We start from the raw sequence: 15,546 nt of genomic DNA, 5'->3' as shown, positions 1-15,546 counted from the left end.
CTAGAATTTCATTCATAAGAGCAAGTGTAATAATATGATGTAAGCAGGATATAAGGATCTGAATATTATAATTTTGCTGAGTTGGAGAAGAGAAGCAGACTGTAGATTAGTAGCCAGCTGCAGCATGAGCTCCAAAAAACTGGTGACACAAGATAGTGGGTCAAACAGTGATAAAGTAGTAAATGTTTATCGCTAACATTAACAAGTGGGGTATTAGGTGGCTATATGTGACATGGCAACTTCATATAGCCGGTTGTTGGCTGTAATATTAACCATGCTCTAAGATGTCCATAGTAGGAATCAAGATCGCAATCAGTTATAACATTCGATGCAACTGGGCAGTCAGATTAGATGATCATTGCTGCCTTGATATGCTAAGCTGCCAAAGCAACAACTTCCATCAGAGCACTAAGCTTAGCTACGAGTGAACTCATCGTAGTTGAACAAAATGCGGCGAGATGCATACATAACATCTTCGGGTTAGTTTGGTAGAATCATACCAGACCCCGCATTGTCTTTCGAAGAAATGAACAATCCATACATAGATAACACAACCCATCGATCAGGGGGGCGCCATCGCCATCATCGCCGGATCCGGCAGCAGCTCCTCATCTGAACTCGACCCCATGGACCGGGACACCCTCGTAGGATAGTCGGACGAGGAGCAGGCCATCCACGCCACCCTCCGTCGGTCATGGATGGATATTGGTGCAAGCTCATCGCAGTTCATGCCCCGGTGGCCCGGCGGGGCAGCTCCACCTCCGTGCCGGCTAGTAGCGGTCCACGCTCTCCTCAGTGAGGCAGTCGGTTGTGCAGTGACGCCCGCCACCACTGCCCCTGCTCCTCCAGGCAGGCATCGGGTGTAGGTCTCGGAACCTCCAAGCCGCGCTCGTGGCTCCCCCAAGCCGGAGGTGTGGGAAGCTCGTCGCATAAGGCAAGTGGCCCGGGCCGGATCTAGCCAGTCCGTTTGCGGGTCATGCAGATCCGCACTGGTGCCCCTTCCCTCTGACTCCGACGCGCATGAGGCTGTCTGCGGTGTCCTGCGTCGATTCTTGACCCCGGACGAGACAAATAACTGTCTCCGCCACCGCAAAATGCCAAGGACTTGCGGCCGCCTCGCCAAGGAGCGGGCACACGCTTAAGATCAATCAGATTAGTCGAGGACACTGCTATGGTTAGAAACAATAACGAAAAGACTAACTGCCACACGTGTAGCACTTCTCCAACCCGCCCACACGCCTTTATCGCCGTCCATTGTAACCTGCACGAATCTTGGCGTGATGACACAATTTTTAGTTGCCACGTAGGACATGGGCGACGTGCGGTCTATGCAGCAGTTCGCCCGCACGCGTTTACCACTCCATCGTCAACGGTTGCAAGTTGGAGGCGTGCGGTGGAACCGTCGTCGCGCCCGCACGCGTGGCGCACGACTTCTGTCGCTGTTTCCCTCGACTGGCCACTCCCCCCCTCATTGCCTCTGCCCGTCTCATTCATTTCCCCCAACCAACATTACAGAGTAGTTCTGCTCGATTGAAGGAGAAGACGAGAAAAGGAGGCGGCGACGCCGGCGGAAGAGTCAACAGCATTCACGGCCGTTGCTTGTGTTCGCCGGACCAGAGCGGCGTCGCTGGAGCAGCCGAAGTGAGGAGGTAAGACCGTGGAAGCTTTTGTACTCTCCCCCTTCCTCCTTGGTCTCACTTCTCTCGAGCCCCCCTCTCCCCTCCCCCAGAGATTCAGGCGGATTTGCGGCCGCTCCGGCGTCCTCGTCGTCGGGGGAGTCATGCGTGTGCTATTTTACGGCGGCATTGTGCAGCCCCGTCGCCGTCGCGGTGGTACTCAAGCCGGTGAGGCTCGCCCGGGGTGGCAATTAGATTGATGCGATTAGATGCGTGAGGGTTTCCGTTTCCATTTGTTAGTTGCGATTTTTGTATCGAAGGCTACGATCTTCACTGTTTCAGGTTAATGTTGCTGTCGAATTGAGGGGTTTGATAGTTGAGTATGAGCCCTAGATCTAGGTAGGTGCATTTCAATGTATAGGATCATGGCAGTCATGGCAATTTCAACAAATGGACTCTGTCAGTTGATGGCAACTAATTTTCTGAATGAACTCTATCAGTTGCCATGTCCTGTGTAGGATAATGGCAGTTTCATGAGATCCAAATTCAAGGAGTGATAGTTGTGTTTCTGAATCAACTATCCTTCTAAGTGGCAACTAATTCTGAAAATCAAGTATGACAGTTGCCATGTCATATGTAGAGTGATGGTAGTTTTTTATGTACCATGTACTCACTTAGTTGCCATACTGTTCTGTGATAGCACAACATATTTGACTGCAGTACATGGCAACTCTTTTTTCCACCAGGCCAATGTGTGACTTGCCACATTACATGTTGTGGACTGGCACACATCTGCTATTCATGATTTTCTCATGCACATTCTTCATTCTATACATATTCAGAGCAGAGCAAAGCAGAGTCAGTGGCGGAGGCAGGGGGTGCTGGCAGGGGCTTTGGCCTCCCCTATGTTCTCAATAGTACACATATATGTACTCCTAATCCTTCATTTGTCAGACAAAACTAGCTATGTTTAGGAGATTTGGTCCTCGCTAGCATTATATGACATGTCTTGGCCCCATCTCACTAGTAGAAAAAGGGCCTAATGTTTAGCCCTTTAGTCCCGGTTTGTAAATTAACCGGCACTAATGTGACCATTAGTGCCGGTTCGAACGGCTATGCATTAGTCCCGGTTTGTGTTGAACCTTTATTACCGGTTTGTGTCATGAACCTGTACTAAAGGGGTGGGGGCAGGCTGGCATCAGGCCGGGGCCCCACGAGCCCCTTTAGTCCCAGCTTGTGACACGAACCGGTACTAAAGGTCTAACCTATAGTCCTGGTGTCACAAACTGGGACTAAAGGGGTCTAACCTTTAGTCCCGGTTGGAGACACAAACCGGGACTAAAGCCCAATTTTCAAACTCTACCCCCCCGCCCCAGTGTATCGCCATTTCAGTTTTGTAAAAAACAAAAGAAAATGATGAAAACTTCAAAAATTAAAATCCTTCGAGATATAGTTAAGTTACTACATCATCTAGTTAGGAAAATTTAAAAGCTTAAATTTGGACATGTTTTGCAAAAAAGTGTTATGAAAAAGTAAAACGGCCATATCTTTTGCATACGATGTTGAAAAAAATGCATAATATATCAAAAAAATCAGCACGAAAATACGCATCCGATTTTGATGGTCGTACGCCTGTTTGCAAATTTTTAGAATCCTCATATTCTAAAAGGAAAAAAAGATATGCTCAAATTTCAGTTTTTTGACTTTTCGTTAAATCTGGTCAAATTGTGGTCAAACTATGGTCAAACTACTTATTCAATAAATATTAGTATTAATAAATAATTATTTTACTTTTTTTGACTTTTGGTCAAACTATGGCCAAATCTGGTCAAACTATGGTCAAACTACTTATTCAAGAAATATTACTGTTACTAAATAATAAGATTGAGGAAGCTTTGTTGGTGAGATGGGTATGCAGGCTCTGATGATGGTTCAGTGTACGAACCTAGTAAATCTTGTATGTGACTGGCTCCGCGAGATATATGAGCCTGCTTCTAGGGAATTCGTGATTTCGGGACGCAGAAGATTGCCTTTGAATGAGGAATCCGTGTTCTGCACTTTGGGTGTCCCCCGTGGAGAAATCAAAGTCCCTTATGAAGTGAACAATAAGATTGAGGAAGCTTTGTTTGCCCATTTGTTTCCTGGAATGGCTTCCATGCCTAATATGACTGTTCTGGCAACTTCGCTGGAGGAGATGACAAGCCATGGCGAGGTTTTTAAGATGAAGTTGCTCATGTACTTGATCTCGGCTGTATTTGCGCCTACCACATCTCTTCGCTCAAGCAACAAGTGCTTTCCTATCCTGGTGAATTCACTCTCTTTATTCTTCTACATACAATCTTTTTGTTTTTGATGTCATGCAGAAGTTAGTCACTACCAGTTTTAATGTTTTTATTGAATGTCGACGCGGCATCTTTTCTATCCCGAATTGTGTTTGTGCAGGCGAAGCTGAAAGATGTTAAAAACATGAATTGGTGTAAATTCATTGCCGACTTCCTGCATGATGCATTCTCAAATAAGATGTACCAAAAGGGATGTCGCTTGCATCTAATGGTATCTTCCCCCCTACTCTTTATGCAAATGTTCTTATCACGGTTCATTCTTTTCATAAATCAACATTTGCAGCTGTTAATAAGTGGCAACCGAACTGTTTTTGCATTTCAGTATCTCTGTTTGGCCATAGTTTGAACAAACCATAGTTCTTGATAGAGCTTTTATCTGATTTTTTTATGGCAATCATAGTTGATCGTGCGTGGCAACCGTTTGTTATTTTTTGTTTTGTGACTTCTTCATGCCAAATTGAAGTTTGATTGATACATGGCAATTGTAGTTGGTGTTTTCAAGGCAATTTCATTTTTTCTAGTTATAGTACACATAGTGAACCACTTCCTATGTTCATTTCTAGTTATACAATCTGGATGGCAATTGCAGTGTTGAACTGGTGGCAACTAAGAATATAATAACATGGCAACTGTAACATAACATGCTTTCAACTAACAATATATGTAGGCTAAAACTAAGAACATATGTAGATGGCAAATCTCTTTGTTTTACTTTTTTTTAACTTGTGACTCAAGGGGCATTGTACTACCAATGACGTTTAAACCGTGGTCATTTTCCTTTTCCTTTTTCCCCGCATTTCTATATGTTTTCTTTTTTCTGGACAACATTTGATCATTGTCATATTCTTATTTACTTGTTCGCTTTATTGTGCAAACCAGCTCATGTACGTCGATAGTCTTGATTTGTCCACTATCGACTTTACTGGGATAGGAGGCCCACCACCTGCACATATGTTTGTCGTCTCTGCGTGGACGTATGATGCTGTCAAGGTTGTAATTGCTGCAGACAGGGCTTCTGATACAAAATATAGGAAACTGCAGGTTAGTTGTGTCATCTTTTACACCGCCTAACCGCTTCCATCATGGCTAACGAGTCATAAAGAACTTGCCAACCATGGTTGGCTGCACATGGCAACCATAATTGTCTTGATACGGCAGCTCTGCCGTTACCCGTTGAAACTCCTTTTTCTTCCTTGCAATCCATAATTATAGTCACTGCTTCTTATTTTTCATTTTTGACTTCTTTAGTTGTTTTTGATATTTTTTCCAATTGATGGCCAAGCATGCTATAGACTACAGTGTGTTTGGTGGGCCACAAAACTTTGGCAAGTGGATGGATGTGCATTCAACTCCATCTTGTCCCGCTGAGGTAGTCAAGCATGTTTATTTGTTTTCTGAAATTACATTTTATATTGCATTTTGATTGCTTTTTTATGGTTGTTCTGCCTTATTTTTCCTAATCATGTGTCTCTAATATGTTTTGTAGTTTGTTACTTTTTGTTTTCCGATCAGGCAAGGGCACCTGTTGAGCACCAAGTTAGGAAGTTTGTTTCTGGCATGACCAGCTTGCTTGGGAAATTAGTCGAGGGTTGGACATCGCTAAATGGTTCTGATAGCGATGTGGTTGCGAGGAACTTCACATCATTCATTGGAGAACGGACACATCGTCCAACTGGTTGCCGTGGCCGGTATGACTACAACAGCTCTCAGGAGCTTCCTGACACACAAGGTGATCTAGATGGGGATGGTTTTGGTGGCATTGACGCTGGTCTTGACAAGGATGGCGATGATGACATGGAGAATGTGCCGCATGACACTGACCACGATGAACGCCGCGAAGATAATGTGAGGGGTGATACGTCTCCAGCGTATCTATAATTTATGAAGTATTCATGCTATTATATTACCCATTTTGGATGTTTATGGGCTTTATTATACACTTTTGTATTATTTTTGGGACTAACCTATTAACAGGAGGCCCAGCCCAAATTGTTGTTTTCTTGCCTATTTCAGTGTTTCGAAGAAAAGGAATATCAAATGGAGTCCAAACGGAATGAAACCTTCGGGAGAGTTATTTTTGGAACGGAAGCAATCCAGGAGACTTGGAGTAGACGTCAGGGAAGCTTCGAGGTGGCCACGAGGGTCAGGGGCACGCCCTAACCCCCTGGGCGCCCCCCCCCCACCCTCGAGGGCCCCTCGTGGCTCCCCTGACCGACTGCTTTCGCCTATATATATCCATATACCCTGAAAACATCCGAGAGCACCATAGATCAGGAGTTCCGCCGCCGCAAGCCTCTGTAGCCACCAAAAACCAATTGGGACCCTGTTCCGGCACCCTGCCGGAGGGGGGATCCCTCATCGGTGGCCATCGTCATCATCCAGGCGCTCTCCATGACGAGGAGGGAGTAGTTCACACTCGAGGCTGAGGGTATGTACCAGTAGCTATGTGTTTGATATCTCTCTCTCTCTCGTGTTCTTGATTCAACACGATCTTGATGCACCGCGAGCTTTGCTATTATAGTTGGATCTTATGATGTTTCTCCCCCTCTACTCTCTTGTAATGGATTGAGTTTTCCCTTTGAAGTTATCTTATCGGATTAAGTCTTTAAGGATTTGAGAACACTTGATGTATGTCTTGCATGTCCTTATCTGTGGTCACAATGGGATATTCACGTGATCTACTTGATGTATGTTTTGGTGATCAACTTGCGGGTTCAGTGACCTTGTGAACTTATGCATAGGGGTTGGCACACGTTTTCGTCTTGACTCTCCGATAGAAACTTTGGGGCACTCTTTGAAGTTCTTTGTGTTAGTTGAATAGATGAATCCGAGATTGCGTGATCCATATCGTATAATCATACCCACGGATACTAGAGGTGACATTGAAGTATCTAGGTGACATTAGGGTTTTGGTTGATTTGTGTCTTAAGGTGTTATTCTAGTATGAACTCTTGAATAGATCGATCAGAAAGAATAACTTTGAGGTGGTTTCGTACCCTACAATAATCTCTTCGTTTGTTCTCTGCTATTAGTGACTTTGGAGTGACTCTTTGTTACATGTTGAGGGATAGTTATATGATCCAGTTATGTTATTATTGTTGAGAGAACTTGCACTAGTGAAAGTATCCTTAGGCCTTGTTTCCTAGCATTGCAATACAGTTTACGCTCACTTTTATCATTAGTTACCTTGCTGTTTTTATATTTTCAGATTACAAATACCCATATCTACCATCCATATTGCACTTGTATCACCATCTCTTCGCCGAACTAGTGCACCTATACAATTTACCATTGTATTGGGTGCGTTGGGGACACAAGAGACTCTTTGTTATTTGGTTGCAGGGTTGCTTGAGAGAGACCATCTTCATCCTACGCCTCCCACGGATTGATAAACCTTAGGTCATCCACTTGAGGGAAATTTCCTGCTTTCCGACAACCTCTGCACTTGGAGGCCCAACAACGTCTACAAGAAGAAGGTTGTGTAGTAGACATCAAGCTCTTTTCTCGCGCCGTTGCCGGGGAGGCGAGGTAAGCAGCACTAACACCCCGTCAACTAAGCTCTTTTCTGGCGCTGTTGCCGGGGCCCTAATTTGTCGATGCGGTGGTAGGGCTCTCTGGTTCTTGTGCCTCGGGCAACCGTATCATTTCTCGTGGTGATAATAATCCGGCTACCAGGGGCACCGTAGCTGAAGGGACGATTGAGTAATGAGGTCCATGCTCTATCACTCCACATGTCATCCAAAACCAGAAGAAACTTCTGATTTCTGACAGCGTTGAGAAGGGCCGGCACAAGCATAGATTTGTCTTCAGTTGCAGGGAGTTTTCCATCGGCGGTGGTGATGGCCAACCTTAGCAGCTCAACCTCGCTGAAGTCTTGTGTGATGCTCAGCCACATCTTCTTTTCAAATTTGTGTTGAATTTCCATATCATTGAAGACCTTCTTGGCAAGGGTGGTCTTCCCGATCCCACCAACACCCACGATGGCGAGCACCACGATGCCATCATTATCCTTTGTCAGCTCCTTCACCAACGCTCTTGTATCCTCTTCAATCTTCTCCCCTACCACGGCCGAGCGCTCCAACACCGGATCCGTCTTCCGGTCAGCCGCAGAAGGCCGTCCGGGCCTGTAGTCCTGGTAGGTCTCCAGCTTGATGAAGCTGAAGGCAGCACCGAGCTTGCAGATATCGTCCAGCCTCTTGTTGAGCTTCCTGATGTAGCTACCAATGTGGTGAGCGGACATGGGATGCCGCAAGCAGAAGAGCAGCGGGTTGCAGCAGGGTGAGGGTGCTGCGTCCCGCCGACCCATGGCCTTGAGCTCGCAGAGGTCGAGGATTTTGGTCGCCTCGTACATGACACCCTTGAGCTTCGTGACCCACCCCTGCACCCTCCGGTCAGTGATGTGCTTCCTCTCGGCATCGGCGAGGTAGTCCCTCAGGCTCTCCAGCTTGTCCTTCAGGTTGTCGATCTCACCGGTGACGCCGAGCGGCATCCCCACCTCGTCCGCCGCCATCTGCTTGATCGTGTCGGCGATGTAGGACGCAAATGCGTCCAGCACCATGGCCATGGTTGATTTCTCTTTGTCCACAGACCGGTGAAGAAATTGGTAATCAACGGAGTGTGTGTGTTTGGCTTCCAGGCTAGCTAGGAGATGTTGAAGGGGACGGTAGCAATTAGGCTGAAATGTGGTGCTCTGTCTTGTTGGTGGGTGATGGATCTGGATGCTTTGCTGGCTTGCAAAGCCAGGCTGATGCTTAGCTTTGGGCTCGCCGGCGGGGGCACCGGAAGAAGTCGTGTAAGAAAGACGGTGCCTTGCTTGAGTCGCCGGCAAAGCCACCCACGGCCATGGCCCCTGTTTATTCCTTTCTCCTCGGTGCCTTTTTTGGTCCGGGGTGGCAAGAAAGGGATCTGACCCGAGACCTGACAATGGTTGATCCCTTTCCGCGTCAGTAATTTCAGAACAAAAGGCAAAGAATCAGACACCTAGCAATGGCTGGTGGGGAAAGGTCGGTCACTCACCCGCCGTTGCGCCGCCGAGCCGCCGGATGCAGGGGAGGATCCATCGATGCGGATGCGGCCACTGTTGGAGCAAGGCTTTCGGCACGGAAGGGAGCCGGCTGCCCCCGTAGAAAGCTGGAGTGGGGCCCGACGAGCTGCGAAGACGGCGGGCGGAGTCGCCATCGCCACCGCCGGCGGCGTAGTGGTCGCCATCGCTTGGGGGAACTCTCATGGTTTTCTTTTCTTTTGCTGGATTTTGAAGTTTCTTCAGGGAATACAACGATATACTCCCTCCATTCCAAAATAGATGACTCAACTTTACACAAATTTAGTATAAAATGTCTTTTTTCTAGGAATATACTCTCAGGGCTTTGATTCGTGTGAAAAATAAATTCCTAGGAAAAACTCGGTTGTAACTTCAAGATGTTTTAAAAAAAATCAATCTATTATTCATCAGTTGTCAAGGTAATACAAAGAACACATAAGAAAAAGAATACATCTAGGTCCGCAGACTGCGTAGCGACGACTACAAATACTGTAGCGAGCCGACGACGCGCCACCGTCATCGCACTTCCCTCGTCGGAGCCGGGCAAATCTTGTGTACTAGACAGCCGCGAAGTCATCATGCTAAGACCCCATTCGGATCTTCTCCACGATTCAGCTTCCCGAGAAGCCACCCGAACAGGACAGCTCTTAGAATCCCACTTCTGGAGAACGAGCGACCCGCAGTGCAAATTTTTGGAGCAGCCGAGGTGCAGCTTCGCGTAAACGAGAAGGGGAAGTTGCTTTCAATTACGTTGGAATGCCCTTCCGAAGTGGCATTGGTGAAACATTTTCTTCTCCTCGTACGGTTTTCCTCTCTGATGAGCCACCGAACTGGACCTTCGGCTCGCTTTCTGGGTTGTCAGCCCATTCTGGACGAGAGGAGCTGCTCGGTGCCGCCGAACGCATCTTTGTCCGCTTGGAAGCTAGCGATGACTGGCTTCTCGGGAAGCTAGCTATTCCGTGAAGCTGGAGAAGATCCGAACGGGCTCTAAGTCCCCATAAGATCAGCGCACGAGAATAGCAACAACGAAGAGAAGCGTAGGCTGAAAGGATCCAACTTGTAACACACGAACACAAACAAATAAAGAACGGATCCAAGCAGAACCAACAAAGACAAACGTGGACAGAATCGCAAAAGATCCACCGGAGACACATCTCCACACGCCCTTCGACAATGCTGTAAACAACATTTGGGTGGAGGTTAGGTTGAAAGAATCTTATTTTATCTTCAGGTAGCCACCGCCGCCTTGCCTTCCTAAGCATAACACAAACCCTAATAAAACTAAAAAAACTCCTAAAAATGATGCCCTCCCGCCGAAAAGGGCCAGGATCCACCGCAGTTCCATGTCCCTAAAGCCACACAAGACGAGGCAAACCGGCGACGTCGATGGGTAGCAGTAGGGGAAACTATTGAACGATTGAATAATTTTTCATTAAGTTTAATTCAAAAAAGAGTAGATAAAATATGATAGACATGGCAATCGGAACAGGAAACAGATATTGAATCTAGGCATGCAATAAAGAATAAAAAGGATAAGCATCATATCCATATCGATTTGTTCTGCTAGTAGACCAAACGCAAACCCTAACGAAGAGGATAAGAAAACATACAGCGCAACTGAAGAAGAAGAAGAAGAAGAAGCATTTGCAATCGCAACGGCATAATCACCGAGTGTGATGTTGTGAAGAAGGTGGTCGACGTTGGGAAAGAAGTCGTCAGGGAACTCATCATCTGTAGCCACGTTGAAAAAGATCCAACAGTTGTGCGGAAGCGCTGCTCAAAAACATAATCGCCCCTCTCCCATACATGATCGCAAGAGGCGGGATTTCAAAGGCCTGCTATCTCACTCCTTGGTGCATGCCGAGAAGCGAGATGGAAAAGAGGTAGGAAGCGCGATGCTCTGAAAGAATGAACAGAAGTGTGTCTCATCTGGAAAGAGGAGTGACCTCTTATAGACGAGGCAAGTTGCAACTGACCCATCGGTAGTGGAAGATAAATGGATGTCCACTAGAGAGAGGAAGAGAAACAATACACCGCGACAGTTCGGATTCGTCTCCCACTAGAAGAAAAAAAGTTTCAATTTTTTTCTTGCGTGACAAAAATAAGGCAGTATGCGCACGTGGCATAGGTCCTGGCACGGCTTGGCTCGATCACGAAACATGACGCACGTGCAAGGCATGACATGGTACGTGGCAGGCGGACAGAGAAGGAGGAGCGCGCGCGTGTCCTCTTCTCAAGCTCTTATTGTTACGTGGAGCAACTTACCTTATAAGTTGGTCTACCACATCCTCCACTAGCATGCTGAAACTAAACTTTCCACACCCCTTTGTCATGAATGGACCACATGGCCTTTGGGATTTCCTAGAAATATTTGATAAAATTTTGAATTATTAAATGGGTTGGGACCAATAATTTCAATAATCTCCCACCAGATCCCATAGGCACATAAAGTTTGCCTGTGGTTTCACAACATGTTTATATATTAGTATTTCGATGAGGACTGTTAAGATGAAATTCCACCTAGAACTCAATGCTACGCTCATTCACAACCTGAACAGTGGACTACCCTTGAACTGCAAGTTTTATTTAAACATGTTTCACGCAAAGTCTTGACCGATACTAGACCGTTGAAAAGCTTTTCTGCATGTAGGGGCATATACATCATACTCCGGGGGGCTCTTCATGATATTATTAGAGAGCATCCAACTCTCATAGACTGCAATGTTTAACAGCTTAACTCATATAGGTACGTTCTTTCAAGATGTTCCGTGTGACAACATCTTTTCCTAGGCAAGCCATTCAGAACACGTTAAGGTAAATATTAACCTGCCATATAGATTACGAGAGATTAGCATCGTAACGGAGTGGATAAAAGTAAGTACTCTCCTCTCGTTTACCCAATAGCTTGTCTCGTCAATTCTAATTCACGAGATCTCCGATCACATAGAATGGGTTACCACCATGAACAAATTATGTAGTGGGTCTCTATCCCATCTCCCTCTATGCATACAATATTCCATGATAAACCCTTTGTGAGGGGATCCGCCAAATTCTTTGATGTGTTTATAACTTTATAGCTATAAATTTAAAGTTTTTTTATAAATCTGACAGATTTCGTTCTCCTTCCCACATGTCTTGATGAGTTATTATTGTTCTTATAACCATTTACCTTGACTATCACCGTTTGATTATCATAGTTCATTAGGATAGTTGTTATTGGTATTTGAATCACCGGCAAGTCCATCAAGAGTTCTCGAAGCCACTCTGAATCAACAGTTGTTGTGTCTAGTGCTATGAGTTTTCCTTCCATTATTGACGTCGTTAAGATGGTTTGTTGGCTAGACTTCTAGGAAATAGTACCACCACTAAGTGGCACATAACCACTTGTAGCTTTAAACTCATCAACATCAGATATCCAATTTGCATCCCTATATCCCTCTTGTACCCTTGGGTACCCATTATAGCGAAGCCCATAACTCGAAGTACCTTTCATATAGCGCATTATCCTTTCAAGAGCATGTCCTTGAACATCTCCCAAATTTGACACAAAATGACTTGGTTTGCTCATTGCAAATGAGATGTCAGGTCTCTAGCTAAGTACATGATCGAGCCAATGCTTTGACAATATGTCAATATATACTTTGTTTATCCTTAATTCTTTTAAAACACACTCGGATTGTAAGGTGTTGGAGAAGGTTTACAATCTAAATATCCAAAGCGACTCGGGACCTTCTCCACATAGTGAGATTGCAACAGTGTTATCCCACCATTATCACCTCAAAAAATCTTGATGTTCAAGATAACATCAGCTATTCCAAGGTCTGTCGAGCGGGACGCCCGTCTATCGAGCTTCAAAGCTCGAGCTATGGTAGCCATGTGTGAATTAGAGCTACACGGCGCACAAATGAAATGAAACAAAGACAAAGTGGTGGGAAGAGACATGGCTCACCTTGGAGAGCTCCATGGTGAGCTAGGTGAGGGCTGGGGAAGTGGAACAACAACAAGATCAAGGTGCAGGCTTCGGTGGCCGGAGCTCGAGATGCAGCGGACGAAGGTGAGGTAGAGGAGGTGACCTATGCATTGTTGCCTCCTGGGCGGAAGAAGCTAACGTCGGGGAAGAAGAGGGACATGGCCGCACGTTCTAGGGTCGCCGATGACGCGTCTTCCTTGCCGGTGTTGCTCGTCTCGACGTGGTCACCATGGCCGCCGATCACCGCAGAGACGCATAACAAATGTTCGATGAAATGTATGAGCCAAATATAGGGAGTTAAGTTTAGGGTTTGGTTAGAAACCACACATTTTTAGAGGAGTAAATATACTCCTCTAAAGGATACTCAGTTGTTTATAACTCACGGGCTAAACTATGTTCTGTAGTCCGTTCTCCAAGACCATCCGGGTTTTCTTTAAAAAATCCTACTTATCTGGTACTACTCCCTAGCTAATTTATTCATTCTATGCTTGTCACCTAAGCCCCAAAGTCCTTGAGTTGCTTTGGATATTTCCCACTAATCATTGTTGATGCAGCTCTTATTAGAATTATGAGTAATCTCATAAAGATTTCGAAATAAAAACTAAGGGGTGACTGAATCGCACATACAGTAGTACTTGTTCTGAAGAATTTCTTGTAGGAAAGACAAAGGGTTGTGCTGGTTACCCCCCCCCCCCCCAAATTTTGGGCCAATCAAACATTCTCGCCTCATAAAGGACAAAGGGTGGCAACATAATCGGATTGGTCCACCACCTCCTTCAATATGGGCGTAGTGTCAGTCTTATATGAATTTACTCGTTCCAACATGTTAGTTTTTTTGTCAGACTGTCTGTGTTGGTTGTGTGTATCCTAGCTATGCAAAGGTCAGACATTACTCGCTATGCTATGTATCTATTTGATACTAAGTTTTTAAGTTAATAAAAGAGCTCTTTATCGAAGAATGAGACCATGTGCAAAGATAAATGAACGATTACACTCCACAGACAACGATTCACTTGCTCACACTTGGCAGTTATACATCAACCAATAGTTACTACATAAAAGTTCAAATTTTATTGAATCTTCTTCATCAATCACGTCGAATAGTCTTATTTGACATTCGTTTTTCACCCTTATCATATCCGGTTGCAGCAACATTGGTTTTTTGTGAAAGATATGCAGTCGCTTTGACCCTTATGATATCCATGTGCTAAGCATTGTTTCTCGCAAAGATCGAGTGTGCAACGTTTCATAACAAAGCACGGCGGCTGGCCGACCATTGTGCCCTTCATATCTGCACGCATGGGATCACAACAGTAACTTCCCAGTTACTAACATCCAAATGTGTATGAAAATATTAAGAGAAAAGAAGACGAAAGAAATGTACCCATGATCCTTCCTTCTACAAGATAGGGCAGGCAAGTGGTAGACATGACAACAAGAGCCAGCAGGCACATAGCCTGCCCTATGTTCTTGATAAGCGCCATTAGGAGTACTTGAGTAGCTAGCTTTCTTGTTGTTCTGCTACTGTTCTTGTCAATATGTCGTAGCAGCTATGTCCCTATGCTAGTGTTTATATAACTCGATGGGCATTTATTATTTTTTTCTTTCTTTGGACGTTATTAACTCTATCCTTAAATAGCACACATATCCATCCAATAAAAGTGATCTTTTAAACTCTATCCTTAAATAGCACACATATCCATCCAATAAATGTGATCTTTTGTATTCCATGGGCATTGATTATCTTTTTCTTTCTTTGGACGTTGTTAACTCTATCCTTAAATACTAGCACACATATCCATCCAATAAATGGTGACCATTTTTGTGTTCCCATTAATTGTTTCCTTTATCACATCCACTTTTCTACCTTTTGTTTGCTCTTTTTTTGCGATGGAAAGCATTGAGTTTTATTCCTGTATAGCAATAACATGGTTACAATCGACCAACAATACCCTTGAGATAAATTCAGGTGAGTGACGCAATAAACACATGGTTCGTCCCTCGGCTCTACCACAATTCGTTAAGAAGACAACAACCCTAATTTGCTCAATCTAATTTCTGGATGATAAACTCACAGGCTTCCAAAGTAACTTTAATTTCATTCATAAGATGTCCATGGCAGGAATCAAGACTGCGATCAACCATAGCATTCAGTGCAACCGAGCAATTAGATTGGATAATCAACGATGCCTTAATGTGCTAAACTGTCAAAGCAACACCTTCCATCAGAGCGCTAATCTCAGCTACGAGTGGATTCATTGCGGTTGAACAAAATGCGGCAAGATGTGCATGTAACATCTTCAGATCAGTTCCGTAGAATCATACCACCCTCACTGCCACCATCTCAAGCAGCGAACAATCCATACATAGATAACCCAAACCATCATCAAGGGGCCGGATCTAGCAGCGGCTCCTTGTCCGAACCCATGGATTAGGACACCGACGAGGATCTGGCCATCCACGTCACCCTCCACCGATCAGACTAGTCACAGTGGGGAGTAACTTAGAGTAGTAGCATGCATATGTTACTAGTCTATATTACTACCTCCACAGTGGGTAGTAACATATGTGTTGTGT

At 45.1% G+C, this 15,546-nt stretch overlaps 1 protein-coding gene and 1 long non-coding RNA gene across 2 annotated transcripts; both read right to left on the bottom strand.

The window, feature by feature from the left end:
* Positions 1-7,511: 7,511 nt before the first annotated feature.
* Positions 7,512-8,619, bottom strand: LOC109750940 (putative disease resistance protein RGA4). Its single transcript, XM_020309859.3, has one exon. The coding sequence runs from the start codon at positions 8,520-8,522 to the stop codon at positions 7,512-7,514; it is 1,011 nt and encodes a 336-aa protein (XP_020165448.1). The 5' UTR covers positions 8,523-8,619.
* Positions 8,620-13,957: 5,338 nt separating this feature from the next.
* Positions 13,958-15,316, bottom strand: LOC120968375 (uncharacterized). The gene is made up of 2 exons (XR_005762797.2): positions 14,354-15,316; positions 13,958-14,260 (listed from the first exon to the last, which is right to left on the bottom strand). It is a non-coding gene; the product is annotated as an uncharacterized lncRNA (long non-coding RNA).
* Positions 15,317-15,546: the final 230 nt, after the last annotated feature.

The sequence above is a fragment of the Aegilops tauschii genome, chromosome 7 (assembly GCF_002575655.3).
Source record: "Aegilops tauschii subsp. strangulata cultivar AL8/78 chromosome 7, Aet v6.0, whole genome shotgun sequence".
Lineage (NCBI taxonomy): Eukaryota > Viridiplantae > Streptophyta > Magnoliopsida > Poales > Poaceae > Aegilops > Aegilops tauschii.
This window is presented reverse-complemented; position numbering and strand designations above follow the sequence as displayed.